The sequence below is a fragment of the Macaca mulatta genome, chromosome 11 (genome assembly GCF_049350105.2).
Source record: "Macaca mulatta isolate MMU2019108-1 chromosome 11, T2T-MMU8v2.0, whole genome shotgun sequence".
Lineage (NCBI taxonomy): Eukaryota > Metazoa > Chordata > Mammalia > Primates > Cercopithecidae > Macaca > Macaca mulatta.
Window position 1 is genome coordinate 94507072 of NC_133416.1, and position 17167 is coordinate 94524238.

The following is a 17167-nucleotide window of genomic DNA, read 5'->3' on the forward strand; positions in this document are numbered from 1 at the left end:
TGTGCGATTTCAACTACATGACATTCTGGAAATGGCAAAAATATGCAAACAATAAAATTATAGGTGGTTACCAGAGAATTCAGAGGAGGAGGAATGTCTAGGTAGAGCACAGGAGATTTTTAGAGCAGTGAAACTATCCTATATGATGCTATAAATGTGAATATTTGTCACTATACATTTTACAAAACTCCTAAAAGTACAAAACCAAGAATAAACCCTAATGTAAACTAAAAACTAGGGACTTTGGGTTCATCAATTGTAACACATGTTGTACTCTGACGTGGGATGTTGATGGTAGGGGAGCTATCTATTTGTGTAGGGAAGAAACATGTGGGAACTCTGTAATTTTGGCTCAAATTTTCTATGAACCTAAAACTGCTTTAAAAAATAAAATCTATAATTTTAAAAAATTAAAAATAAAGCTCAATAGTCATTGTGAGCACAATGAAAAATTTCTAAGCAAAACATAGTTACATTACATCAAGAAACAAGAGTAATAATAAAGAAAATGTTTTCTGATAAATAAAAATTTATCCCAGAAATATAACTGGTTTAACATTAGAAAATAAACAAATGTAATTTGTAATGGTAAATAGATTGGTTACTGGGTTTTCCTTTTTTAATGAAAATCAATTAATTACCTAATAAATTCAGAGAATGGATGCTTGTAGAATTCAACGTTTAATTATGATAACAGGGTGGATGGGCTGGGGGTTGAACATATGTTGGTTAAAGGATACAAAATTTCAGTTAGATACAGGAATAAGTTCAAGAGATCTGCTGTACAACATGATGCCTATGGTTAATAATATTCTTGAGAAATGTTGGGAGAGTGGATGTAAAGAATTCTCACCACAAAAAATGATGACTATGTAAAGTGATTCTTATGTTGATTGCCAAGATTTGGTTACTTTCCAACAGTATATGTGCTTCAAAACATCATGTTGTATGTGGTAAAAGCATACAATTTTGTCTGTCAACTAAAATAAGCAAATGAAAATAAATAAAAATAAAAAACAATTACAATAATGATTATTATTATAAATAAAAGTGGAATAGATTATTTGAAGCAAAACTGCAATTAAGAATTTCTTTACCTCTTCCAAATAAGGAAGAGTTTCTAAAATTTCCTACTATTAGTTGTTGGCTGAATGCCAAACAATGGGACATTTTATAAACTCTTAGTAGGAAAATGCATTGGTTTATCATTCTTTTTTCTTCAGATTGGAGGCATTCATATTTCTTATCTACTATATCCAGTCCTAGACTCTTAGACATATATCTTGGAGGCATATAGGCCAGGAGAAATAGACAACAAAATCTTACAATATCTACTCTTTTTTTCTGCCTTTCTTTAATACTTAACCTTGATAGTCTTTTATATTGTTGTATATACCAGTAGTTTGTTCTTTGTAATTGCCAAATAGTATTTCATTTTATTATTATACCATGATTTGTAAAAAAAAAATCTTTTAGGTGGCTCTTTTTCTTTTTGGCTATTATGAATTAAGCTGCTGCAAATATTTCAGAAGTGATTTTATGGACATGTGCTCTTAGGCATGTACTTAGGAGTGGAATTGCTGTGTTATAAGATGAGAATATGTTAAACTTTATAGACATTGGCAAACAGTTTCTCAAATTAATACATTATTTTAAATTCCCAGCAACAATATACAATGAGTATGTTTAGTTATGTTTAGTATTCTCATATGCGTCCCCTTCACCGGAACAAGTATCCTTCTTCAGAAGTGGCCGAGGATGTTGTCAGGTCAGGCTCTTCCAGAGAACAAAGCAACCAACTGTTTATAATAATGGAATGGGGAGTTATTCCAGAAAACTGGCTTAATCAGTCAACTCTCCCTCTCTCATGGTAGGTTGTAACATTTGCCCAGAGGAATTCCAGAATTTCTATGAACCAGTGACTTATGGGTCTGGCATTGATAGGAGGCCTGCCCAAGGTTTTCTTTGGCTAATGGGAACTCTCTGTGCTTTTGGGTCATGTCACACCATTAGCAGGTTCTTGTTGAATGTTCTTGTACAGTTTGGATTGCCTTTTACACTCTGGTAATACTCAAGAGAAGAACGTAACCCAGATAGCCTCCCTCTTTCAACCTTAATCGTCATACATATTTAAAAGAACTAAATCCAAAACACATCCAGGACCCTGGAGCACCAAATTAGTGCCTGCATTTACACTGCCCAGCTAAGATTGTCATAAATAAACTAAAACACAACCAACCTACAACCCTGGGCAGGAGAATGAATGTTACTGAATTCTCCTGAGTTTAAGGATAGTTTTGTTTTTCGTTTGTTTTTAATGGAGTCTCATTCGGTAGCCAGGCTGGAGTGCAATGGCATGATCTTGGCTCACTGGAACATCCATCTCTTAGGTTAAAACAATTCTTCTGCCTTAGCCTCCCAAGTAGCTGGGACTACAGGTGTGCACCACCACACCCAGTTAATTTATTTTTAGTAGAGACAGGGTTTCACCATGTTGGCCAGGATGGTCTTGATCTCTTGACCTTGTGATCTGCCTGCCTCAGCCTCCCAAAGTCCTGGGATTACAGGCGTGAGCCACCACACCTGACTGGGGGATAGTTTTTTTTTTTTTTTTTTTTTTTTTTTTTTTTTTTAAAGTCTTACTGTGATGACAGCTAACCTTAAAGATCTGATAGTCAGATGAAGGGGAGACAGGAGTTAATGATATCAATAGCCCATCTATTCTATAATGGAGATATGTATGGAACACTGCAGGAATACAAAGAAGGGGAATTAAACAAAAATGGCACAACATAGGTATAAGAGCCAGAAAACATGTTGTACAGGAGGTAAATCTTTATATCAGGCAGGAGATGTATCGAGTCTAATGTGTAGGAGTTGTTTTTGTTTGTTTGATTGATTCTGCCACAACAAGGGAACATATCGAGTAAGTCATGAAGTAATAAAGGACATGTCACATTTGATGAGCTCCAAGCAGTTTAGTTCTGCAGGAATAAAAGGGTGTCTAAGGGAGAATGAGTGGAAATAAGATTAGATAGTAAAACAGTAAGCAGACTATGAAGGGCCTTATATGACATGAATAGATTTTAACCTCAATCCATTTTAACAGCCTTGTTTTCCCTTTTGTGAGTTACCCATGAGAGGGCCAGCTCTAGAACTAAAAATCTGATAGATCAGGTGTGACACAGACAGATGATGAGTCACTCTTGATAAATAAGTGACTGGTATTTCAACAGCATCCTTGATAGAGTCAATGATGTATATGTTTTCAGATACAGATGATTCTTCAAGTTTTTCATCACTCTGGGAGGACCACAAGCTTTTTTCCTCCTTAAAATATAGCTTTCTTGGTTCTGGAGTAATAAATGTTGCTCTAGAAAGTTGCTTTTGGAAAGCAAGGACTTTAACTTTTCCACAATTGAACTATTATAATTTCAATTATAATTGTTGCTTAATATGTGTTCACTGACCTATTTAAAGTAACTTTCTAATTGGACAGCACTTCAGATAAATGTGAGTTCAAATTCTGGTGTTTCCACCTAAGTTTACCTCTGCAACTAATTTCCCTTTTTGCCATTGTTTCTTTACCTTTAAGAAAGAGGCATAATTCCTATTTTTAGGGGTGGTGAAAACCTTTCATGAAACAATGCTATAAAATGCCCAGGACAGTAACTGGCATCTAGGAGGCATTTAATTAATGGTTGCCATTATTATCATTGTTGTACAAATTCTCCACTCCATTGCTCTTGCTGATGCCCAATCTTGTGGAAGTTAAAGTCTACACAACCACAAATGGAGGCACATTTGTCACCTCTTGTCCGTAAAGATTTAATAACATTCTAGCCAGAGACATAAGCTTAGTTTGCTTCTGATGATTTTTGATATGGTTCAGCTGTGCCACCTCTAAGGAGCTCATTAGCAATACTGTCTCATCAGTTGCTATAGGCATCACACTAACAGAGATTATTTTTCATTCTTGCCTTTACTTCATCCTCCCTTTTGCTCTTTCATGACCTGCATAAAAGACAGCATTTGCTTCACTCTTAAACAATTTGATGAGAGTCCTCTCCCTCTTTGTTCTCACAGGGAAGTGAATTGGCGTTATCATATAGCAAGATAGTGCTACATTCCAAATGCTTAAGTTTAATTCACTCATTAGTGAGAAATGTTATACCTGGAAAAAGATAATGGAGATCTAATGCATATGCTATGAAGTTTCCCAGTAGAGCATTCCTTTTTAAAAAGAAATGATTAGATGAATAAATTAGATTTTAAGCACTGATCTACCTGTATACTCCAAAGAATATGTAATTCGAAATGTAAGGAGTGGGACAGATATCATTGTCAGTGGAGACATTTCTGTTAGAAGCCAATAAGTTTTGGAAAAATGTTAATCATCTAAAACTATTTTAAAATCTATAGTTGTTACAAAGTATATAAAAAGTTGATTGAGCAAGCCAATTTAAATAAATGCATCAGATAAATAATGCTATACTTTTGGAAAATATATGACATATTCTAGATTTTAAGTTAACTTGCTATTTTAAAACCATGGGCAGAACTTCCAACACTATGTTGAATAGGAGTGGTGAGAGAGGGCATCCCTGTCTTGTGCCAGTTTTCAAAGGGAATGCTTCCAGTTTTTGCCTATTCAGTATGATATTGGCTGATGGGTTTGTCATAAATAGCTTGTATTATTTTGAGATACGTCCCATCAGTACCTAATTTATTGCGAGTTTTTAGCATGAAGAACTATTGAATTTTGTCAAAGGTCTTCTCTGCATCTACTGAGATAATTATGTGTTTTTTGTCTTTGGTTCTGTTTATGTGATGGATTACCTTTATTGATTTGCATATGTTAAACCAGCCTTGCATCCCAGGGATGAAACTGACTTGATCATGGTGTATAAGCTTTTTGATGTGCTGCTGGATTTGGTTTGCCAGTATTTTATTGAGGATTTTTGCATCAATGTTCATCAGGGATATTGGTCTACAATTCTCTTTTTTTGTTGTGTCTCTGCCAGGCTTTGGTATGAGGATGATGCTGGCCTCATAAAATGAGTTAGGGAAGAGTCCATCAATGATAGACTGGATTTTTAAAAATGTGGCACATATACCCCATGGAATACTATGCAGCCATAAAAAAGATGAGTTCATGTCCTTTGTAGGTACATGGATGAAGCTGGAAACCATCATTCTCAGTAAACTATCGCAAGGACAAAAAACAGAACACTGCCTGTTCTCACTCATAGGTGGGAATTGAACAATGAGAACACTTGGTCACAGGAAGGAGAACATCACACACCAGGGCGTGTCATGGGGTCGGGGGAGGGGGGAGGGATAGCATTAGGAGATATACCTAATATAAATGACGAGTTAATAGGTGCAGCACACCAACATGGTGCATGTATACATATGTAACAAACCTGCACGTTGTGCACATGTACCCTAGAACTTGAAGTATAATTATAAATACAATAAAAATAATAAATAAATAAAACCATGGCAAAAGGATGGTGAAAATAATGTAGCAGTGAGTCATTTACATTCAAGAGTGTACTATTCTTTTAAATATTAATAGGTAATCACCTAATCGTCATATGATTACTAATAGGTAATCATCATTATTAGGTGATTACCTATTAGTATTTAAAAGAAGAATATACTCTTGATACTATTATATTTCAATGTTGTCCTAGGTGATACAGGGAAATAGGCTACATCTTTTGTCTAGGACATAATCGAAAACAGAGAGTAGTAAATGCTTGCCATGGTGTATTAGTCTGCCCAGACTCCCGTAACAGAATACCACAGATTTGGGTGGCTTAAACAACAAAAACCTACTTTTGCACGTTTCTGAATGCTAGAATCTCAAGATCACATGCCAGTAGGGTTGGTTTCTGGTGAGGAGTCTTCTCCTCACTTGCAGACAGACTCTTCCTCTCTGTGTCCTCGCATGATCTTTTCTCTGTGTGTGCATACTCCTGGAACCTCTTTCTTTTCTTATAAAGACACTAGTCCTATTGAATTAGGACACCACTCTGATGACCACATTTAAGTAATTACTCCCTGTCTCCAAATACAGTCACATTGGGAGTTAGGGCTTCAACATATAAATTGAGGGGTGGGTACAATTTAGTCCATAAGACATGAATATTCAAAAGAACCAAAAAAATATAAATAGTCTTATTTTTATTGTCTCAAGAAATTGACATAAAAGAAAAGCTGACTGGAGAAGCATGCATGTGAATAAGATCTAAATACATAGAAAAACAAAAATTAGCCACTTTTGGAACGAGACATTTTACTTACAGATGATTAACATTTGCTGGCAAACTGTTTATTTTCACTTTTGCTTATAAAAAATGATATATATTTTTAGTCCTAATAGAGTAATAAATCCTAGATTAATTCTTAGCTGTGTGAACCTCTGGGATGTCAACCTGTCTAGACATGTTCACCGATTGGTGAGATGAGTTCACAGGAATCCTATTTACATAAGGATCTAAGGAGTCTCTTGGGAGAAAACACATTCTAAGAGAAGTCACGGACCATAAGCTTAATCAGTGAAAAGAAAAGCTCTTATCTTTTTAGAGGAAGCATATTTCAATCAGAATTATCTATCCTACTAGCCATTTATGAACATATGTTTGCAGTATATGGCATATTTCACCAAAAAAATCTGTAGGTACTGAAACAAAAGCAGCACTTATTTACTCTATCCAAGTGTTACAAATAATTAGAAAATAGGCATTCCTTCCCATTTCTTAACACTCGGCTCTATAGCTTTAGCTTCAAGAGGACTCCAGAATATCTGTAATGGGATGGCAATGCCCAGTATATGGTAGGAATCAGTGGTCATCCAGAGAAAACAGAGAAAACCATGATAACTTTGGAAAAGGTGAATACCTGGTATAATTTCTAATAATATCCGGTGGCAGTGGAAATTGTTCTCAGCACAAGGGCTAGCATATTTTAGCAAATTCTGATATCAGCAGTTGTGATCTCAGAGGAGGAGAAATAAAATCACAGATGCCATGGTAAATAATTTCAGACATCTGTAGTTGGCATAACCAAATGTCACACTTTGTCAGAAGCAGTTCTCATTATACTTAATTGACAGGGTACTTATTAATATACTTCATTGCAGTTTTCAGTCTCTCCCATTCTGCTTAACCTGTGAATAGAAAAGTTTGGAATCTGGAGCAGTGCCTTGAAAGGTAAGGATAGAGTGGGTTAAATTAAATTGTACTTTATTAAATTACTGCATGAAATATTGTATTGTACTGTAGTTTACGTACTAAAACATGTAAGGCACTCTCAGCCATGTAACTGGATGATTAGTAACTTCTGCTAAAAATGACAATGGTAAAACAGAAATTTCTGTAGTTGCATGATTACTTTATGTACATATCTGAGCTAATATGGTTTCCTACAGAAATTTCAGTTCTAGCGTGTTTCTGTATTTGGATCTGTTAAGGAAGGCACCATATTTATCTGCGGGAGGGGGAGTGTGAAAATAATTGGAGTCAGTATTGTTCACTGGACAAAAATCAGTGTTGCTCACTGCTCATTTCCATGGGTTAGCTCTGGGAACATCAGTTAGAAATGGGACTCCAGAAAAAAGATGGAGAGGACATAAGACACTCCAGATAAAATGAGAATTCAAAGATTCCTTTATTACTTTAGATTCATGGCAGGAATGCAGGGTCCAGATTGATTTTATTTCTGAGAATATCTTCTTAGTAGATTAGGTTAAAGTATTAAAGGTACAAGTTATATCATATCTGAGAATTCTCCTGATTGCAAATGAAGTTTCACTAGAATCACATTTTTACCTGGCACCTACCACTATTATCTGGCACTAGACTTTTTCTGTAAATGCCAAAGAAATTGAGTGTTTATGCAGTATTAAGCCTTAGATTAGTCTTTTAACCTCAGCAATACTGACATTTAGAACTGGTCATTCTTTTTGTAAGGAGTTATCCTATACATTTCGGGATTTTTAGCAGCATCCTCAACCTGTATGCACAAGATACGATAGTACAACCTTCTACCCCTACAATATTTCTCGATAGTGTCACATCTACCTAAGGCAGGGGCAGATGGAAAGGAGAAATTGTCCCATGTTGAGAAATACTGGCTTAGAAAAACATCATGAATTTCTTGAAATGGGACTCCTTGTACATGTTATCATGGAAGCAAAATTTCAAAGTCACATATAACCTCACTTGTATAGACACAGCCTCACTGTCTGGGCTTAAAGCCAGAATTAGAATTAAGTATCTCCCAATTCCCTAAGACAATCAGGAAACCCATTTTTCTACCTCCCTTCTCTCTAGCTTGACACCATTTCTTTTGGACAATTAAACTACAGTACTTTAGGCTCCTTAGAGGAAAGCTGCTGCGTAAATGCAAAGTAATAATGGATAGTGGCTGGCCAACTAAATGAAAGAAACTATACTAAAAAGCTAACTGTCTAAATTAAGAAGTCCACGCTCACGAATGAATATTCATGGATATATTTTCATACTAATATACTGAAGTAATATCAGACTCCTGCTAGCAGATTAATTCGAAACCAAGAGAGACATCTATTTTTGAAACTAGAAACATTGATCTTGTGATGATGATCTGTGACAATAACTGCATTTCTCCCATAGAAGGTGAATGATATAATAATTTGAAAATGATGAATGCTGATCATGTGGAGATATGCATGCTTATTAATTTGACTTGTTTTAATGGAATTTTCCCCTAAGGGTCCCGGTAGTAGGCAACAAACTTATCATATATAAGAAATAGTTGTTCTTGGCCGGGCGCGGTGGCTCAAACCTGTAATCCCAGCACTTTGGGAGGCCGAGACGGGCGGATCACGAGGTCAGGAGATCGAGACCATCCTGGCTAACACGGTGAAACCCCGTCTCTACTAAAAAAATACAAAAAAACTAGCCGGGCGAGGTGGCGGGTGCCTGTAGTCCCAGCTACTCCGGAGGCTGAGGCAGGAGAATGGCGTGAACCCGGGAGGCGGAGCTTGCAGTGAGCTGAGATCCGGCCACTGCACTCCAGCTTGGGCGACAGAGCGAGACTCCGTCTCAAAAAAAAAAAAAAAAAAAAAAAAAAAAAAAAAAAAAAAAAAAAAAAAAGAAATAGTCGTTCTTACTGTTACTTTTATCACAGAAAATACAATCACTGACTATACTTCAGCACCATCATAAATATTCAAATACTAATATCTTGCTGCCCAGTGGGAATTTGAGAGGTTGGTGATGAAATACACATTGTTGAATGGAAAGTTTCATTAATTCCAAGGAGAAAGAATAATAGTTACGTCTCCCCTGAAAAGAACAATCCTATTTAATTAATTGTTGAATTGTAGGCTTGATTTCACTAAGAAAGGTAAATGGGATAAGTAGTTAATTGTACTATAAATTTATCTAGTGAATTTATTTGATAATCTACCTGAGTTGAATAGCTGACTTAAGGCTAATATCTTAATTCTGATGAAATATAATAATAAATAACATTAATTTGGAACAAAGGGCTAAGTGAGCTCATAAGTATTTCTTCTATGTCTGCCAGCCCTCTATCTCCTCATCACTCATATGTTCTTTTTTCCAATCATTGAGCCTGTCTGACTTGATCACATACCAGACTTCACCTTATTTACTCATTTACTCCTACTAATCATTTAGCTTGGAACACCGCAATCCATTTTTAATAATCTTTTATTTATCCTTTAAAATTCAATGCCCTAGATTTTATTTCCTCTCTGAAATCTTACCTCTACTCTCTTAAGTCAATTGAGTCTATCCTTCAGTGGCTTGCTACTACCTTTGTTCTCTCAGCCACCTCATTGTAAAGCAGTTTATCAGGTCATACACTAGCCCTCTGAGAATTTGAGCTCTTTAAGGGAAGGACACCTTCTTTTGCTGACATTTGCTTACTCAACACAGCAAATTCACAGAGCAGATGCCATACAGATATTTGTTGAATAAATGAGTGAATTAATTAAGAATACTATATAGTTTAAATTTGCTTTTGCAGAATATATTATTTGAAAGTAACATATATATTTATTTACTTGTTTCTTATCTGTATTCTTTGTCTTTTAGCTGCAACACTATCCCTTCTGTGTTTCTGGAGGGGCGAAAACCTTGTATTTTACTTTATCGATATTCTCATTCTCTACACCAAGCAGTTGCACGATACATATTTATTGAGGGGAAAATCACATAGTTTGATCTTGATAATACTGTGGAATGGGTCATTTACAATAAATGTGAATAATACTGTGGAATGGCTCATTTACAAATAAACTAAACCTTTCCTCACAGAGGACATTCTGATAATACTTTCAATGCCTGTTATAATACTGGGACTCTGCAAGCGTTTTGTAAATAAACTAACAGAGTGATTTGGACCGAAGTCTACTCATGGATTTTTTTTTGATGTAATTATTACAAAAATGCCCTGTAGCAAAAGGTATGTTATTATTTGGAGGCATTAGATAATGTAGGGCAAAAGAATATGTATAGGTTGAAGAAAAACAATTATTTGGTCCAGGTGCGACCGGAGGTATTCAGGAGAAAAAAGTACTGATAGACAAGAAGGGTTGAAGGTAAGAGTGAAGGAGAAGGTGATAGATGATAAGCTGTTGGATGGAGGGGAAAGGAATTAGGACAAAAACACAGGTGAAGTTTTGAATCTGAAAAAGAGGAGAGTGAAGCCATCTAAAATGAAGTGTACCCTCTTCCTGGGTGTTCTGTTTGTCTTATGTTAAAGTTCAGAGTCTTTAAACAAACCCTGCAGGGCCCTCCATTATCTAGTTCCAGCCTGGCTATACACTTCAGTCTATCATGTCCTGAACTTCATCTGTGTGATCTTTCTTGAGTTCTTAAATGTCCTCAGGGTCTTCACTAATGCTGTTCTCTTTGCTGGTAACCATCATCCTCATCTTTCTTTCCTCTTCTATCCATTTCTTGCCTTACGTGACACAAGAAAAATTTTTCTAACTTTTTACACTAGGTTAGAAGTTAGCAAATTATAGATACCTTAAAAGTTTTATATATTAGTATCTGCCTTTCCTGCTGAACTATAATTCCATGCTTTCAGACAAAGAATCTGTATGTTTTGCCATTATATCCCCATCTCCCAGCACAGTATTTGATGTAAATTTTTTGTTGATGTATAAACATTGTAGTTGGAGAAAAATGAAATATAAACTAATATAGAGATATTTATTGAGAGAAAGAAAAGCAGATGCATTACATCTTAGATATGTTCTTTTTCTTCGTGTTGAAATATCAGGGCAGAGTTAAAATTTTCAGGTAAATAAAATAATTTCAAAACAGACAAAGGAGAGTATTCAATAGAGAATAAAAAAGACTCAATTTAGGTTTTTTCTTTCAAGGTGGCTGACTAGGGACATTGCATGCCAATTCCCCTGGAAAAAAAAATAGAGATTACTGATAAATAGTCATCTGAATGGCTGAGGGAGGAGACCCAGGACCTGTTGGAGTGCCCACAGGAAGAAGCTAGAGCACAGAAAAGGGAAGCAGTTGGTCTGGCAGATATGGAACCACAAGGAACTTGGAACCTTGCAGAAAGGGTAGATGGAAGTGCTTTCCTGCTCCCTTTATTGCTGTGACAATCTGCTGACTGTCAAACTGCTGAGTACCTCTGCTCTCCTGATCCAGGACAAGGATGTTGGTAGAGATTTGGGAAAGTCCTGGGGACAGGGAATTAGGTGGCCAGCTCATGCAGGTGAACCCACACTCCCCTCAGGCCTGAACTGAGACAGCAGGTGCCATACTGGTCATGCACTTATGGTGGGCCACTGTCCTGCCAGGGGAACCTCAGTCCTTGCACCTCAGTCACAGCACCACTGAATCCCCCACAAACGTACACTACAAACCATTCTAACTTTGGCAAGCACAGCGGACTGGCAGGTCCCTGGGGAGCTGCAGGAGCCCTGTATATATAATCCTTGGCGTGGGCTGTCCGTAATTGGGGTGCAGCATAACTCAACAGAGTCCCCTTAAAAGAAAGGAAATGTGGGTGTAATGGATTGAAATTATATCCAGCTTCATTTCAGATCTCAGAGGAATAAAATTAGAAATCAAGACCAAGAGGAACAAACCCAAAGCTTTCAGAAGAAAAGAAATAACAAGGATCAAAGCAGAACTAAATGAGGTTGAGACCAAAAACATTGTAGAAAGGATCGAAGCAATGAAAAGCTGGTTATTTGAGAGTATTAACAAGAGTGATAGACTATGAAAAAAGAGGTAAGACTCAAGTACAGTCAGAAATGACAAAGATGATATAACAATTGATACCACAGAAATACAAAATATCCTTAGAGATATTTTGACTATGAACATCTATATGCATATAAACTAGAACATCTATAACAGTCATATTCATGAGTATGAGTATCTATATATGTACAAACCAGAAAACATAGAAGAAATTGATATGTTCCTGAAAACATACAAAATCCCAAGATTGAATGAAGAAGAAATTGAAATCCTAAACCGCTCAATAGTGAGTTATGAAATTGAATAAGTAATACAAAACCTACAAATCAAAAAAGCGCTAGATGAGACAGATTCCTGGCTGTATTATACCAGACATACAAAGAAGAGCTTGTTCCAACCTTACTGAAACTATTTCAAGAACTCAAGGAGGCAAGACTACTCCCTAACTCATTCTATAAAACGAGTATTATCCTGATACCAAAATTTGGCAAGGAAACAACAAAAAAAGAAAACTCTAGGCCAATAATCCTAATGATGGAAATGAAGATCTTAAAAAAAAAAAAAAAAATGATTAGCAAAGATTAGCAAACCAAATCCAGGAGAACATCAAAAAGATAATTTATCACAATCAAGTGGGTTTTATCCCTGGGATGCAATGATGGTTCTACATATGCAAATCAATAAATGTGAAAGAAAATTAAAAACAAAAACTTTACGATCTTTTTATTTGAATTTAAATCATCTTTATTTGCACAATACTATACTAAGAACTATAATTGCATTAAACTTCAATTTGAGAAAAGTGTAATCACTTAAGTAACAGCCGTTACTTAAACTGAAAATGAGATCAGTCTAAATTACTTTTGAAGAGAGCAAAAATATTGTCAGGTTTCTTGCTGTGGCTCTGGATGTTCAGTAGCAGGCTCCTTTGAAGGCAGAATCAACCCTGAAGGGAACTCGCTTCTACCTTCAGAATGTGGGGTTGGGGTAAAATCCAGGTCTTGGGTGAAGGTAAGGAGGAAAACCCCTCGGTGGATAGACGTTTCTCATTGCAAATGGAGCATGTGGTGGACCTGGGAAATTCCTTGGTGGATAGTAATAACCTCGAGAAGCTCCAAACATGGTTCCTGGAGGAGGTGGGGGGAAAGGAGGTCCTCTTCTTATGAACGGTCCCCCTGTATTCACTGGAAACAATGGGCCTCTGATTGAAGCTAGAGGTGGAGGAACAAAGTCAGTGTCAGTTGCTTCATTTGTAGCAGGGAGAGATGAATGAGGCACATTTAAATTACCAGGATCATCTTTGGCATCATTTCTCCTGGATTCCATTTCTGAAGGCATTGACCCATCCATTTTATCCAAAGAAGGCCTATTAAAACTTCTGAGTTCTGCTGGCCCAGACAGTTTATCAGAATTAGAATAAAATCTCTCTTCCCTTTGTGGAGGAAGAGCTGAATCAGGATATGATTGTCCTGGTGAAGGAAACATCATCCTACGGTCCTGTTTCCACGGAGATGACAGGGACCCAGTGTCAGAAGGAGCCCTGTGAGGATCGGTTAAGGTATCACAGCCTGGTTCTCCTCTTTCATTGGTCATCTGATGGTCCAGAGGATTCCCTGGGCCTCTTGGGCCTCTTCCTCCTCCCCTCGGAAGCACAGGTGAGAGTCTGAGTGGACCCTCCAACAAAGTTTGAGGAGAGAGTAAAGCTCTCGTTTCAGATGAAGGCCGACCCAATGGTGAGGGACCATATGGGGAATGCTCTCTGCCAAATGCTGTATTTGAAACATCAGGTGCACAAGGATCTTTTTCTAAAAGTTCAAATTTAAACTCTGCTTCAGTTAATCTTTGTCTGTTGTGAGCATTTTCTTTCCTTAAATCATTGAGGTTTCTTTCAGCAGTCTGAGCTGCCAACCAATTATCATGTCCTTTTTTCTCGTAGGAAATAACCTGCCTTTGATAAAAACTAATAGTTCTCTCCAATTCTTCTTCAAGATCTTTGGCTAGCTTTCTACAGGTCTCTAGCCCTTCAGTCGTATGGCTGATCTTTTTTTCCACTTTAGAAAGTTTCTCTTCTTCCTCTATCCGGTAATTTTCCTCTACTGTCAATTTCCTATGGAGTTTCATTTCATTTTCTTGATATAATTCAGTCATTATTTTAAGTTTCTGTTGAAGCTTCTGATTCTCACTTTCAAAATACATGTTTTCTGACTGCAAAGATGCTTGTTCAGTCTGAAGATTTTTAATATGCTCTGTATGCTCTTCCTTTGTTTTATCAGCTTCAGATAACTGAATAATAATGTGGTTTCTTTCTCCTTCTAAGGTTTTTAAAGAAACATGTAACTCAGCAGCATGAATCAGTTTCTTCAAAGCTCCTTTTGGAGGATCATCTAAGTAAGCAGCATTTTCCGATTCACCATTCACTTCTAATTCCAAGTTATCATCATCCATTATGTCCTCTCCAAGTACAGCAGCCCGATCTTTCATCTTTAGCAAGCATCCAGTCAGAGTGTTGATGTGATTTTCTTTATCACTTAGAACTTGTTCTGCCTGTACTTTGGAGTCTTCAAATGTTATTTTCTGTTTATTAAGTTCACTCACTTGTTCTTTCCATACTTCAGCTTCTTGCAAAAGCTGCTTCTGGCTTTCCTGAAGTTGAGAATTTTCATTCAAAGCATCTTTTATTGCTATTTCCCGTCGTTCTTCATTCATGTTAAATATCTTGCAGATGATTTTGGCTTCAGCTATTTGTGATTTGAGGGATTTTGACTCATCTTCTAGAGACCGTATCCTTTTTGAAATATCTGCCATCAATTCATCTTGTTGAGAATGTTTAGATTTCTCTTCTTTGAACTCTTTTTCTAGACAGAGGATTTCATCCTCAAGTTCAGAATTGGACCTGTTCAGCTTTTCACAGGTTGTCTCCAAACTTCGTGCTTCTGCTGCCGCCTTCTCAAAGCTGGCATTCTCTAAAGATGACTCTGCCTCATAGGCTTCGTACTCTTTTTGAAAAAGGCTAAATTTTTCAAGTAGTTTACATTTTTCTTCAATTAGTCCAGAAAGCGTTTCAGCAAGTATTTTTTCTCTTCCCACATAAAGCTGACTTCTAACCAATCTAAAACTTCTCCACAAAAAAAGGAGAACAGCAAAAAATCCAACAACAGCTGCACATACCACCAGTTCCCAAGGGAAACCATAAGGATTGGAATCTGGTCTCCTACTTTCAGGCAGTGCTGCTACAACCCTGCGTAGCTCCTCCAGGACCAGCCCCAGATAGGGCTGAGGGGTAGCGCCGGGCTCCTCCATAGCGCCCAGGCTGCTCTGGGGTCACCGCAGTAACACTGGCCACAACAAGCGGTGGAGAACACGCGGCCTGGGGTCTGGAACCCGAATCCGCACCGGGCAACCAAGCGGAGCGGACCACTGCGGAGCCGGCTGCGGGGGGAGCTGGGGAACGCGGGCACCCCCCAGGCCTCACAGCCCCATGCTGCTGCCCCCCAATCCCCCCGGCCCCCTTACTACACTTTACATCCTGAGGCAGCACAGTTCCGCTGTGCTCCGACCCGCCTTAGTTCTGGCAGTTTTCACATCACATATTTTGAAGCTCTGTTGTTTGGTGAATACACTTTAAAAATTGCTGTCGTCTTCATGGATTAAACCTTTGATCATTATATAATCTGTTTCTGGTAATTTTCTTTGCTTTACCTGATATACATACAGGCACTCTTGCTTCCCTTGCATTAATGTTTGCGCAATATACCTTTTTTCATCCTTTTAAATTGCCCATTTTAACAGATGCAGAAAAGCATTTGATAAAATCCCAAATCTTTCATAATAAAAATCCTTAACACACAACACATTAAAGGAGCTGATACGGTTTGGCTCTATCTCCCCACCCACATCCACCTCAAATTGTAATCATCACATGTCAGTGGAGGATCCTGGTGGGAGGTTATTGGAGCATAGGGGCTGATTTCCCCCTTGCTGTTCTCTTGTTAGTGAGTTCTCACGAGATCTGATTGTTTAAAAGTGTGTGACACCTCCCCCTTCTTTCTCTCTCTCTCTCTCCTGATCTGTAGTAAGACATAATTGCTTCCCCTTCATTTTTTGCCACGATTGTAGGTTTCCTGAGGCCTTCCAGTCATACTTTCTGTTAAGCCTGCAGAACTGTGAGTTAATTAAACTTGTTTCCTTTTTAAATTACCCAGTCTCAGGCAGTTCTTTATAGCAATGTGAGAATGGACTAATACAAATCCCTAAGAAAAACAATATGGAGATTTTTCAAGAACTAACTATAGAACTACCATTCAACCCAGCAATCTCACTACTGGGTATATAGTCAAAGGAAAAAGCAATCATTATATGAAAGAGACACCTGCCCTTGTATCTTTATTTCAGCAGTATTTGCAATATCAAAGTCATGAAATCAACCTAGCTGTCCATCAAGGTGGACTGGATTAAGAAAATGCATTATATACACACCATGGAATGCTCACTGCAAAGAAAAAAAATGAAATAGTGTCCTTCATAGCAACATGGATGCAGCTAGAGGCCATTGTTCTTAGTTAATTAACATACAAACAGAAAACCAAATACAGCATGTTCTCACTTATAAGTGGGAGTTATTCAATGGGTACATGATAAAGATAGAAATGATAGACATTGGGGACTGCTAGAGTGGGGAGGGATAGTGGGGGTGGGGGCAGTGAGGATTTAAAAACTACTTGTTGGGTACTGTATTTACCATTTGGGTAATGAGTTCACTAGAAGCCCAAATCACAACATTACACAATATATCCATGTAACAAACCTGCATATGTATCCCGTGAATCTTTAAGAAAAAAATTTATGGTAAAAAAAGGCTCAATTAAAACTCTCGGATTATCAAACAAAACATTAAGAAATCTGAGAAT

At 37.3% G+C, this 17167-nt stretch overlaps 1 protein-coding gene across 3 annotated transcripts; it reads right to left on the reverse strand.

The window, feature by feature from the left end:
* Positions 1 to 12980: 12980 nt before the first annotated feature.
* Positions 12981 to 15600, reverse strand: LOC707360 (cTAGE family member 8-like). 3 transcript variants are annotated; one of them, XM_077955974.1, is made up of 3 exons: positions 15256 to 15560; positions 14024 to 15183; positions 13230 to 13894 (listed from the first exon to the last, which is right to left on the reverse strand). In XM_077955974.1, exons 1-3 carry the CDS (start codon positions 15558 to 15560, stop codon positions 13230 to 13232), a joined length of 2130 nt encoding a protein of 709 aa, XP_077812100.1. The 3 variants fall into 3 exon arrangements, with proteins under 3 accessions (XP_077812098.1, XP_077812100.1, XP_077812099.1); XM_077955973.1 differs by having other exon boundaries at positions 13230 to 15183; XM_077955972.1 differs by having other exon boundaries at positions 12981 to 15600.
* Positions 15601 to 17167: the final 1567 nt, after the last annotated feature.

Excerpts from the sequence above, each read along its gene's own strand:
- LOC707360 (XM_077955972.1), bottom strand. The coding sequence starts at position 15,560 with ATGGAGGAGCCCGGCGCTACCCCTCAGCCCTATCTGGGGCTGGTCCTG.